Below are 13265 nucleotides of genomic sequence, written 5' to 3'. Positions count from 1 at the left end.
TAGTGCGGCACCGTTGCAGCTGCCTTGTGGCAGCCATTGAATACATACATTCATGCTCGTCTTACCATGGGTATCTGGACACGAAAGAAACAAAGCTGGTCGGCTTTTTGCCTCCTCAACTTGTGGAAATGTGTATAAAAATGAGCGCTCCTTTCTCCAACACCATACTTAGTACCACGTATCTGATGTAGGACTAAAACACGGTAATATTAGATTAGCTATTATCGCATGTTTTAGTACCGGACATCGTGTTGCTGCCTCTTTACTACATATGTGTGAATACATTGTCGTCCGCGGCGCAGCGGCAGTGCCGCCTGTGCGCGTCGCGTTTCAGACGAGCCTGCAGGCTGAACATTACATGGGAAACAACCTCTTCTCAGAATCCTCTTTCTTTTGGTGGATGCCTGCTATCCTGCTTTCTACGGGAGCCGCGTCCGCACCACACGCGTCTATGCATATTCACTCGATGCACCAGTTGTTTGACTGTTATGAAATTCGTGGCGCGCGTGGATTGCGGGGGACTCGACGCGGCTGGATTGCCTCAGGAGTAACAACGGAGGTTCAATTTGTCATGAAATACATCTCTGCGTCGGTCGCACGGCGCTGTGAAACACATGCAAGCCTCGCCGTGACGGTCTCGCGGCCGCCGCGTCAGCTAGCCGAGGAGACTCGAATAAATCGTTGAGAGAGGACGAATATTTCCCAGTTTGTGAAGGACCTTTTTGCGACGTTTTCCACAACTAGTAGACCCAAAAGCCACCTGATATACCTCCCTGCTCACCTACGATGAATGCTTCGTGCCAGATATACCTAATTCGAAACAGACGTTGCAGGCGTCGTCCGCCCCCACCGTCACACTGCCGGCGCAATATTTAGGATAACGGCACATAGAGGATACGTGTGCAAGCGCGCGCGCAGGTACATGTTGAGTCATTCTTTTGTATGGGGTGCGACGAATCAAACCTGAGGAAATGCGTGTGAGAGGAAGTTCCTCTCGTGCGACGCCTGTGCTGGTAAGGAAATGAGTAGACCCTGGGGGCACACGTGTAGATCAAACGTCAGTGTGCAATCGCACTCTTGCCCTGTATCTCTGCTCCCATTCTCTGCCTTGCATTGGTGCGATACCTAGCCGTTCGCTTGAACCCATTTTCAGAACTCCTCAGCGGCAACCAAAGGGAGAATCCTCCGTCGCGCGTGGCTCGTCGGAGCTGAAGAAGAACTTTTCTGTGCAAGCCTCTGCGGCGCACTCCCTTCCTCCGGCTTCGTCATATCTAGCGTGGCCTCCTTGGCTTCTTCGTGCTCAGTCTCAGCCTCAGTCGCCTCTTCCTGTGTGCTCGCATCCGTCTTTCCCTCTACGGAATCCTCTCCAGCTAGTTGAGTGGCCTCGGCACCATCGGTGGTCTTTACGCCGTCTGTTTTCTTCAGAGGAAACTTAATCCGCAGCTTGTCGTCTTCGACTCTTGCGGCTTTCGCGTCGGAGCTCTCGTAGTCGCATGCGGGGTCGATCGTGAACCTTTCGTACGAGTATACATTTGCTTGTGCCCCTCCGCTGCCTCTCAGGTTCTTGGCTGACTCCATCTTCCTAGACTCGGAATGAGAGCCGGTGTGCGCCTTGTCCTCACCAACCCCTTCCACTGCGTTGTCCCCCGTTTCATTCGCGTTGACAGCCGCGTCCTCGGCGCTGGTTTCCGCCTTTGCGTCGAGAGTTGAGGACTTGGATTTTTCGGAGAAGGTGTTGGAGTATTCAACGAAGACTGCATCGCCCTCGACGCCTACGGTGATGGAGGCGGTTTTTGGGACAGACTTGAGGTCGATCTCAAAGAGGCAGCTGTCTGCCGTGATGTGCGACACAACGTCTGGCCCGACGAGACTTTCAGGATTCGCAGACAGCAGGTTCGCAATGAGATCGAACATCCCCGCACCTTCGTTGCCTGCAGGCTTCCCGCCTGCATTTGCCATGCCCGTGCTTCCTCCATCGAAACCTGCTGTGAACATGTCCATGAAGGGGACTCCCATGACACTGCCGAGGATGCTCTGCATGCCGGGAAGACGGTACGCAGATGTCAGGTACGAGAGAAAAGCTTCGTCTTCCGCGATGGTGCTGTCCTCTTCGCCGACGCGCGTAGACGACTGGGAGGACGCGGAGCCGCCGTAAGTGTTTGTGAAAGCGTATGAACCGCCAGCGGCAGTTACCATGTTTTCAGGGGATGTTGAATGCGCCAAGCCGTAGGAGCCGGACGTGGAAACACCAGAGGCCGCTGAAGAGTACGGGTTTTCTTCGACCTCGTCTCTGTTCCAGCCGTCGACAGAGAACAGATCCGAGAAGAACGAGCCGAAGGAAGACAGCAGGTCCCCGAAGAAAAAGTCACCCACTGCAGGATCCTCGAGAGAGCTCAGGGGCACGTTGACAGTGAAGGACACCTGTACAGGCGCACACACGACGTTTCAGAAGTGGAACAATGCAGGATCGAAGCTGAGTCAACGATGGGAGCAGCCACAATACTGAGGGTCCCACAACACATCTGAAGGCTGGAAAACCAAGCGGGAGAACGGGCACTGTGAGCGGAATATATTCGTTGTGTGCTTCTGGCAACTCTGACCCACTCACACGAGTGCGTAGAACGCAGCTTGCTAGAGAGAGCTTCTGCCAAATCAGAGTCTGAGGCGCGTGCGCGTGTGCCGCGGTGAGCGTCAGCCCGCGGCCGCAGCGTAGTTTACCACCTCAGCGTAGCTTACCATCTCTTGTTTAGGACCAACACCGCCATTGTGACGACCTCCGTTGCCCTGCGAAACTGCGGTGCTGTCATCAGCTTTAGCGGGATCTGTAGAATGTCCGCTAGCCGGAGCTGCTGCAGTGGTCCTCGTCTTAGTGTCTTGCGCCGTCGCCAGCGTCAGCAGAAGGGCACTGCCAAGCAGAAAAAGCAAAGCTGTCTTCTTTGGCAAGGCAACACGTTCCATTCTCATGTCTAAGGGAGAAAGGACAAGATGGACTGATGATGAACGCACGCCGATGTCAGTTGCTACGATGTGAACGTTCTGCGTTGCGCCTTTATCGCTTTCCAGATGAGGGTAACACAGACACGAAAATGCTTGTTGAGGACTCTTGGGAAGAATATCGAAGAGAACGTTGCTTTATCTGTTTTTTCTCTGAGATTCGAGTGACGATACGGCGATGTATTCGTTCAGACCAGGACTGGAAGAAAGACCAGTCGCCTGTTTGAAACCACGAAAAACCTGAACCTTTGTGTGTGTGCCTCCAGCGTGCGAACTGTCGGGGAGCAGTTACAAAAACATACGACGTTGATGACTGAAAAGAAAGGAAATAGAACCCGATCCTAGGTCGTGACTGTGTTCCATTCGCACAGCAGCACAGAACAGATTCCACGCGCGCGAGCACGCTGAGCTCCCTCACAGCTCCCCGTCGTCAGTGCGTCAGACCAAAAACGAACATGTTCAATCTCATTCTTTTTTGCCGCTGAAGTTCGTAGAGCCTTGATCCATTCCACAGCTGAGAAACCTCTTGGATCTTCAGCTCACACGAACACAACAGGAAGCCGAAACATTTTAGAATGTATCTTGTGATCTGCCAGAGAGGGGGCGCCAATCCTCGGAATATACGTTGCCCTTGAGGGCACGAGACAGGTTGAGAACAGAGAACAAAGGACAGGATGGAGAAAAGAGTCGAAAAGAGGTCTGTGCGGAAACAAAAGCTGTGAGCATGACATGCCGGTTGTACGCGTTTGCCGCGGCTTGCCGGATGGCGATCAGAGAAGTTCAGCAGAGGCGAACCAGAGCAGAGACCTCTTGCGGTGACTTCTGATTTTCTGCTTGCGCAGACACAAAGACAAATTTTCTTGGGAAGTGGAAGTCAAGACGTTAAATACTTGGTATCCTACCCGCTTACCCACTCGTGGTACCCGTGCTGTCAAACGTTCCTTCCGGCCGCAACTTCTTCTCAGTGCAGCGACAACGAAGCTTCGCGGATGCGACATGGTCAGATTCCTCATGCGCGACAAGGAAGCGGACTTTGCTTGTGATACCCCCCAACAAGGGTAATGCCTCTCATGCATCCGACCTTCGAATATGCAATACATGGTCGCCCTCCCTGCATATATGCTTATCTACTTTTTTGAGTTATACATAAATATATATATATATGTACGTATGCGTGGACTCTGTGGGGTACTTGAAAGCCCACATCCATCCGCACGTGCATCTTGAGCTCCTGCGTAGACTGCGAAACGCAGTGTTCGGCATCCACAATCACCCTAGTGAAAGAGACGGCGATGTGGGCGGGTAACTGCAAGAAACCCTTCCCTATTCTTTTCCGACCGTACGGCCGTCTTGGGTCAGATAGCCTAGGGGCTTACTCGAATCAAAAAAATAAGATCTGCAAGGGTTCTTGCCAGTCTCTCACGCTTTGTGGTTGATCAGAGATGCAAAGAGAGGAGAGAACAGGGGCAGCGACACCCCTTCGACCCTTTGACGGGAGAAACCTCCACACCGCGACGAGTCCGACGCATTATTGAGGAAGTATGATGGACTCACCACAAGGACACGCGACAAACCCAGCAACGGCACTGAAAGTGCCAAAACATACTTCCCTATGCGCCTACATTTCCGCTGCTGCATTGATTTACAGGTATTTCAGCCCGAGCAATGCGTCCGAAAACTGCTGCGTTTTCTAAGAGCACAAATTGCGCTCCGACCGCATTAGGAGGCACACAAAAATGACAGAATAATGCCGAGGGAGCGTGCGCCCGTCTCTCCCCAATAAAAATGTCTCGACGTCAGGAGACGTCCTGTCTACTTGCGCGTCAAATGGCTGCCGGAAAAAGCCCCACTGAGCTTCTCCTTTCATACCCAAACCAACTCTTCATTCATACGCAAACACAGGCACTACACAGGCATACATACAATCACATGTACGAGCGCTGGTGCATATGCGTACACCGAGAAGGCTGCTTACTTCTTGCTTCTTTTCAACGGCTTCCTCGCTCGTCTCAAGCACAAGAGAGGCAACGGACGGCACTGGCCGTATTTGGGTGAGTACCGCACAACGTTGTGGTCCGATAACCGTAGTCCCTCTGTCAGCCGGTTGATCCACCACGGTGTTTGCTTGACAGGGCCTTCTTCAAGTCGTCCTTCTTCTTCTTCCCTTTCTTCTTGTCTGCTTTGTCTGCTTTCTTCGCAGAGGGGGGCGCTGGAACACCTGATGCGTCCAACATGCTAGAACCGGCTTCGGAGCGATCCTTCTTCTTCTTCAGTGACTTGTTCGGCTTTGCAGGCTTCTCTGGCTCCACAGGCACCGGGATGGGCGGCGGTGCCACCTCTGAAGCGCTCCGCTGAATTGAGGTCTGGCGCGCGACATCCATCTAACAAACAAACAAAACGCAACTCACAACACAAGTGCACCTGCTGGGGGAGCAGGACACGGACTTCGCCTTTCGCGCCAGCCCAATGCAACCAAACAGCGAACGCCCGTTTTCTAGCACTCGGTGCATCAGCAGATTCAGCGGATGGCGCGAACAAACCTTACCATCATCTCCTCAGCAGGCGCACTCTGCTGTTCAACTTGAATATCTACCCAGCCTTCTTCGGCACCGGGAACATCTTTGACAGGAACTTCCGCAGGCGGGGCAGGCTCATCGTCAAAGCCGGCATCCGGTCCCAATTTCTCTCTGAGAAGCTTCTTCATAGCTTCCTTCTGTGAAGAACCATGGCAGGACATGCAGCCACACCCTCAGACACACGCGCCGCCGCGGCCTAAGACCGACCCTTAAAGCTGCTCGCAACGTTGCGTTTAACACCACTGTCTGCGGAAACGTGTGACACTCAACCTTTTACAGAAAGAAACAGTTGCCCACGCAGACATGGATACATATATATGTACTGACGGGGGGTGAAGGTGCCCATTAGGGCACAGAAAGCCCCGCCCGCTGAATTGAGCAGACTATTCTCAAAACATGTACATTTGTCTACGCAAGCCGTAGGTCAGATTCGCAGGAGTCAAACTCCTGATCAATGCAAGACGAGAGAACGAACGGTCAACGAAGGGAATGCCGCAATTGCGCCTAGTCGTCTCCCGGCCGAGAAATGTACGATTCAGCCAGCCACATGTCTTCCCGTCCATAATATCCCGTCAGAAAACGAATACATCTATGTAACATGCGTGCCTGATTAACGCTCCGGGTGTCCAAATTGCGTAGCCGCTCGCATGGGAACTCCGATGTTGTGTGAACTGGGACTTCGACAAGACGACCTACGCGTATAAACTCGCGGGCAAATAAGCTTCACAAACACAGACAGACAGGAAAACACTGCTCTCTCCTCCTCCTTACCTTCCTTCTGACATAGACAGCTCGGAGCACGCAGCAGAGCGAAGCGATCAGCAAGATGCTGCCGAAGCCGAGAATGAAGGCGATGACGTATCTGATGTCACAAGCAGAAACACCGAACCCACAGCACAGAACGCGCATCCCCTCGTCGTCCGCTCAGGCCGGGGCTGACAGGCTACCAGCGAAGGCGCAAGGCATGCATCGCTACACTGTCAAACGTTGGCGCCCGCGCCAAAACGCATTCATGCTAATGCTGTCCAGCACGCATCGTCGGCAGAGTCGCGGGGATCCACGCAGTCACACCCGTGGAAGCGGTTTCATTTTTCAGCTCGCGCAAGCCGGGGGGGAGCTTGGATCGTTTGTACCTTTGACGTGATCCTCTCGATTCGTTGGAACGCTCTGAGTCAGCCCGAATATCTTGCCGGAACTCCTAACAGCCCCGGAATGCATAGAGTAACCGAGAGCCCAGCACTACTGAGCGCATATGTCTGCACCTCACCCGATGGACGACGAGATCAAGGACGACCCAGATGTAAGCGAGGACCCCGGCGATGATGTGACTCGAGCCATCGTCTCCGCGGCTGCGGCACACAAAACACGCCCCCGCCGCGTCAAAACTATCGCTTTTTCTTCGCGCGCAGCAGACGCTGAACTTTAGCTTCTGTCTCTCGGCCGCCGCTGCTGCAGCGCCACTCCGTGCAGACTTCGTCGGCCGAAGCGCGTTGCCACATCGCTTTCCCCACTCGCAGAGTGAGGCTTGTCTGCCACGCAGCGCTCGCTGTGCACGCTCACCTGAGAAGGGCCGGTTGCTTCGGTACTCATGCAGCGGGAACTTCGCTTCTTCCTCAAGAAATATCCGATGAATCTCCTCCTGCAACGCGCGCTCTCGCTCGCTCATGTGCAGGTGAATGTCGCGGTCCTGTCTCTCTCGGCGGAGTTCCCGCAGGAGCGCCAGGTCCGACATCTCGCTTTGCTCCTCGCGAAGGCGCCGTTCGCTAGCGACCAGGAACGACGGTCCGCTGCGGTGGAACCGCCGCCCGAAATTGAAGCCGCCGTAGTGGCTGTGAGGATGCACTGGCAAACGCAGAATATCCACAGCAAGCGAGCAGTTGGAGACTACGCAGAGGGAGCCGTCCGTAGATGCTTCTAACAGGGAAAACCAGACACCGGGCCGAACTCCCATCTCTCCACTCGTGTCTGCACCTACGCACGCTGCCGGGGGGGGGGAGGGGGGGGGGGGGGGAGGAGGGGGTGCAGTACAGAATCCACAAGTGGACTCGAATCCGTTGCTGCCACGCTCAGCTGTCAGTTGCGCGTGGACATCCCACAGAGCCCCACAAGATACCGGACAAGGCAAGACTGACCCCGAGGCCCTTCCGCACAGCGGGGGAACTCAGCATGAGAGACGAGGAGGTGCACTCACGCTTTGGCTTGCTTTCTGTCGAGCTTACCCCTGACGCGGCCGTCACGCTCGATGACGATCTCCGCGTCGTCGTCTTCCTCCTCTTCTTCCTCTTCGGTGAGGAAACCGCCAAAGAGACGGTCTCGTGCGTCTCTCGAGGAGGGGAGCCGCATCGAGTCGGGGGAGAGGGACGCCAGCTGCGAAACAGACGAAGATTCACGGTGAGACGTCTCAGACTGATCCTCGAGGCCGGCGTGGATTTCGTCCGATGGAGCGCCCTTCTTTGAGGTTGTGAGCCGGTCTTCGACGGCAACCTCGTCGTCCGCCAGTTTCGATTCTCTGTCTTGCTCTACGGAGCGAGACGAAGCGGGGGAAGACCCTCGAAACCGCAATGTCTTCAGCGGCTTCGACAACGAGTCCCTGGCATCCCTGCCGGAATCCTCCTCTTCCGAGTGTCCTGCCCGCCACATCGTGCAAGGAGTGAGGAGGAAGAATCGGAGAGTTTGAAAAAGGGGGTAAAATAAGAAATAACAGGTCCCACTTTTTCTCCCTCTCTGGAGAGGCTTCTCAAGGAGACTCTGGAAAAGGGTCGTCGGGCATAGACGGCAGCAGATCCCACGTCGATGAAGAAGACGCGCGACTCAAATAGCTGATATTGAGGAGCCCACACAAAACGCGGCAAACAGAGGCTGCGAACCCGAGCGATCCTCACGGCGACTTGTCAATTCCGTCTCAGTCACCTCAACACGCAGTACGTCGACTCCACTTGTTCGTCGTCAGACGCACCGTACGGCCGCCAGAAATGCAAGACGGTAGCTTCGATTCGCACCCAACACAAATGAAAGAGCTCCTGAGCTCGGAATAGCCGTGATATCCAGAAGAAAAATCAGGGAAGTACCGGCTGGGAAGTAAGATAGTCACAGGGACCACCAGGTCTACGAGCGACACGAGAGGCCTCTGAGCTCGCCTACGCGGAGACCCGCGCGACTACGAAGCGAGCACAAGGGAATGAAGCCAATTACCTGAACGTTGAGGACGCCAAATGGGAAAAAACACTGGAGTATACAGGCCGGAGCCACGTTGAATAGCTGCTGTTGGGACACCGGAAAGAAGTAGGGTGATTCCCGCATGAGCACACCCGCATGTGCCGCGTCCGGCCTTCTTACCGTGATGGAAGTGCGCAAGCGCGGACGCTTTCCCCTCTTCTCCCAGGTCACAGTTCACTGTTTGCCGCACGCCCCCCACACGAAACTATACGGGAACACGCAACTAACTAAAAGGTTTCTTGAACAAGGAGCGGGGGAACCCTTAGCGCAGCAATTTCTCCAAAACCAAGGAGATTGCCGGTCTCGATTCGAAGCCACCCCCCTCGTGCGGCGCATGGGCATCGCGCCTGAAATCTCTCCCCCTTCATAGCCACGCGAGCTCTCTCTTGGCGCCAGAAAAGAACCGTGTTGCAAAACTCAGACGAAAGCCATCGTAGAGGAAGCGATACGTTGATGATTTTCAGTTGGACTACCTTTTTTGTGCCGCAACGGCGCCTCCGCTGTGTATCCGACCCAGCAACTAGCGTCTTCCCGCCGGCGCTCCGCAGGGAACATCGAAACAGCCGGACGCTCCACCTCGAGACGAGCTGAGACGCGCGGGCCTGGGGATAGGTAGTCGTTCTGTCGATGCTGCATGCGGTTTGCCGAAATGGAAGGGGAGAGAACTGAAGAACTGCCACCAAAACGCGGCGAAAATGGCTGATGATGCCTGTCTCGACGCGTACCTGGGAGCTGTAAGGCCGACTTGAAGAAAGGATAGAGAAGCTTGCTGTTGGACGTGCTGGGCGAATGCGTCGGCTATATAACTGCAGTTTCTGGGCGTCCGCAAAAGTCCCGCAAACTATGGGTGACACTTAGCGCACAGGAGGTGAGCGTCCCCAAACAAACGTTAGCGGCAACGCGGATGGTGTTCCTGCTGGGTTTTTCTCAGGGGGGGGTCCGTGACACGGCATCTGAGGAACTTTCGTAATTTAGTGCCGCGAAAGTTCAGGAACAGGTATATACTAAGGTAAAGGGCCACGGAGGGTTCGTTTTTACCGCACTGTTGTTTTTCCCCGCCGTCTAAAATAATCTGTTTAGAATGTCTCGCGACGTCTAGGGGCACGCCGGGGCAGCCTGTCTGCCACATCTGCAGTTAGCGGAAATTGTCGCTTTGCCCTGGTATTGCACTTGGCAGGCAGCGGGCCTTTAGAGTTGCCTTTCCACATCCGAGGCTGGTAGACATACGTTCATTGAGCAAGGTCCAGCCGGGCGTGTCATGAGGCAGGACTCTGGCCCCGCCGGCGTCATCTCACTGAACAGGAAGCAGAGCTGAACGCTAACGAATGCTCGTAGAGCCCCGGGACAATTCCCAAGAAGAAGGGAAAGCAGAAACCGGAAAGTTGCTCGTTGGGCGGAGATTCGTTTTCGTACATGGCTGTATGTCAATCCACCTTCGTCTTCGGTAAGGGCGCCAAGCCAGAGTAGCAAATGAGCACAGCTTCCCGCATCCTAGACTCTAGAGTAGTCAACCACACGGCAGACAAACTGGACCACGAAGGTGTGGCGATTGTGCCTAAGATAATATCGGGACATGGACGATGACAGACGGGGCATAAAAGGTGAGTGCGACATTATTGGAGAGAAAAAGCTACGGTATGGATGGCACCTGGCGAAGGGATGCGCAAACGAGAACGGCGCGGAAAAAGGACGGAAATGTGCTATATCAACTATAGACAGCAAATGTGCCAACAATCCTACCTTGCGGAATGACGTCAATCCACATGAAGTTCACGGCCGAAACAACGGGGAGAAACACGGGAACCAAAGCCGACAAAACCAGGGGAAAAGGTGACGGCACTAACTATAGATTGGCGCGGTCCATATTTGCGTCGGACCACTCTTCCTGTGTTGCCAGTTGCGTTATGGAATTTCCAAACGAACTCTCTGCGGGTGCGTTTCATGGCAGTGTCCCTTAGGCGCGCTCAGTTTCGTGACTCACTCGCATTGACGTCTTTCCCCACAAGCCAGGAATGAGCTTGTCTTCCCTATTTTACTGAGGCAAATCGGATGCTAATACAGCGTGCTGCCTGCATGTTCCCGACGAAAACACTGGGCGATACCACTGAGCATTCAGCTCCCGTCCACTGTTGTTTCGGAATTTACCAGCCCTCTCCGGTGCTCGGTAGTGACAGAGCTCGTGGTCGGCTGCTACCTTTTTGCAAGAGAAGAGACGTTGCATTACTCAAGTGTTTGTGAGTCTGGCTGTCCCTTCTATTGTTTTCCCTTTTTTTTTGTCGCCTTTTCTTCCCCCCCCCTCCCCCCTGTGGCTCGGCAGCGCTCGTTCTTTCCTCTGCTGCGCTAGTTCCCATTCTAGTCTTAAGTGCCAAGCTTCATTGCGCCCCTACAGCAAATATGAGCAGTTTTCGTCGGGATAGCCGAATAAAGGGTCTGCTGTCAATTTTTTTTGGAACATGAACCAGCAGGGGGGGCTGTAGCATACCAAGCCGTTGAGCGGATTCCGCAGTCAATACTAGCCGTAGAACGGCGCAACGCAAACAGGACATTGTTGTTCCGTCTAGTTTCGTGTTCGAGACACTCGATTCCCACCTACTTTCGTTAGGTCCCCGTCGTTTGCGTAGCAATCAGACACGCGCCCGTCAAGAGCGCGACTCGAAAAACTGCCCGAAACGACATCGTTCTCTGAGTCTCGACTCCTTCTGTCCAGCGGCAGACGGTGCTCGCCAATTCTGAGCATCCTGCAGCGCGTGGTACCGTGATTACTTCGCGTAACACAATCGGAGCCGTATCCCTAGAGTACGGATGTATAGCGTATTCATGCGCACCCTGCAGCACGATTTACGCAAGCGACAACGCATGAACCAACGGGCAACTACATTCACGCATGGCGGGCTGTCCGCCTGACATGAACTCCACAGCTGAGTACTAAGGTGTCCTACACGCTGGCAGCGGCGCCCGACTCGCACCGAGTGTTTACGTAAGAATACTGAACGCATGTAGAAAGAACCGTGTGCGTGCTACGAAGACGAGATTCAATGTTGCGGGGCGCTCAGCTGGTCGCTTTGCTGAAACTGTACGAGCCTCTCCAGCGCATGCGTGCAGGACAGTCGATTTCTGCTTGGACCCATAGGCACTATTCTTGCTCGTGGATCAAAAATCTACCGCGTTTCCACTTGAACCTGGATCCCGATTAACGTCCTTTGTCAGCCCCCAAAGTCTGCCGGTGGTGTAACGCAGACCGCTCACCTTCCACACTAGCCTTGCTTCGCAGCTTACGACGAGCGAAGTGAATAAACCATCTATCCCGCGGCAACCTCAGACAAATCCTCGTTCGCCATATTCGTTATATATTGCTGATGAAGCAATCGTTGTGTTCGCTGCTCGTCCTGCTATCGGTATCGTGTATCGATCTGAATGCTTAAGACGGCCATGACCCCCTCCCATGCTGTGTACATCGATCAGAATAGCCTGAGATTACTGACTGCGATGCCCTGAGCCTGCTGCGCAGCTTGACGAAAGTTTGGGGAAAATGGACAGCCTTCCGGGAGCGAACCACTGTGAATGGTCCGGCTGCTTTTGCATCATCGCAAGCTCTTGACGTGAGACGGGTCCGTCTGCTTGTGGCCAGCCCATACTTTGATCATCGCTAGGGGTGCGGCTATAACGTGAAGTCTGACAGGAGACAGTTTGTAGTATTCGCGACAGCTGTGGTCTTTTCGCTACCAGCGCCGTTTTTCTCTGACAGGACAAAGCTTGTCCGGCGGCCGAGCCGCGAGGTGCCCCTCCTCCCGGGTTGCGGATAAAATTTTGTAGTCGCTAGCCTGTATCTCCGACAGCTACTGGGGATATCTGCTCAGGAAGCTTCAAGGGTTTCGAATACACGTACGCCACTAAATTATTTTGCCTTTATGACGCTCCTGTTCCATGCAAGCACGGCCTCGGACTGATGCAGCAAGCTCCATTCCGCAAGGGTGACATGAAGGGATACAGCCCGCTTCAGCGACGTCATGCTCCGGTAGAGAACAATTGAATATGAGTGTAGACCAAATGCGCGTGTTTTGGCCTTCCGCAGTTCGTCTTTGCACGCAAGCGAATACCGTCATCGAAGCGCTATGTGGATTGCTGGTTGCTCGGAGGCGCTCTCTTCTCGAATGGTCGATGGAGGTGCGTTCGCGTATCCTCGCCACTACCCTACCGCGTCTATGTCGTGCAAAGCGGCGATGGAGTGTCAGTGATGAGTGTATCCTGGTATCGGAAACCTCGGTTTATGAGAGCACAACTGCATAGCGAAGCTGCATCTGGGCAGAGTTATCGCCAAAACTCTAATCTCCCATTTCCGCAGTGAAACCCACCGCAAGCGTCAGAATGCCGCACGGAGGACATCGTCTTCCGCTCCTGGTTCACCTGTGCCGCCACCCTTAAGGATAATAGCCTTCCGGGACAATTATGGAGGCGCGTCGACGTTCCAACAGCGAGAGC

At 54.3% G+C, this 13265-nt stretch overlaps 2 protein-coding genes across 2 annotated transcripts; both read right to left on the bottom strand.

The window, feature by feature from the left end:
- Positions 1-1149: 1149 nt before the first annotated feature.
- BESB_063190 (uncharacterized protein) lies at positions 1150-2958 on the bottom strand (the record flags this gene model as incomplete). Its single annotated transcript, XM_029364733.1, has 2 exons — positions 1150-2421; positions 2737-2958. 2 exons carry the CDS (start codon positions 2956-2958, stop codon positions 1150-1152), a joined length of 1494 nt encoding a protein of 497 aa, XP_029219441.1.
- A 2132-nt stretch (positions 2959-5090) lies between these two features.
- On the bottom strand, positions 5091-8210 carry BESB_063180 (uncharacterized protein; the record flags this gene model as incomplete). Its single annotated transcript, XM_029364732.1, has 6 exons — positions 5091-5375; positions 5540-5707; positions 6342-6432; positions 6838-6919; positions 7131-7412; positions 7790-8210. 6 exons carry the CDS (start codon positions 8208-8210, stop codon positions 5091-5093), a joined length of 1329 nt encoding a protein of 442 aa, XP_029219440.1.
- Between the last annotated feature and the right edge of the window lie 5055 nt (positions 8211-13265).

This window comes from Besnoitia besnoiti, chromosome V (genome assembly GCF_002563875.1).
Source record: "Besnoitia besnoiti strain Bb-Ger1 chromosome V, whole genome shotgun sequence".
In the NCBI taxonomy this organism is placed as follows: Eukaryota; Apicomplexa; class Conoidasida; order Eucoccidiorida; family Sarcocystidae; genus Besnoitia; species Besnoitia besnoiti.
Note: the sequence above shows the minus strand (reverse complement) of the source record. Positions and strands in the feature narration are given on the sequence as shown.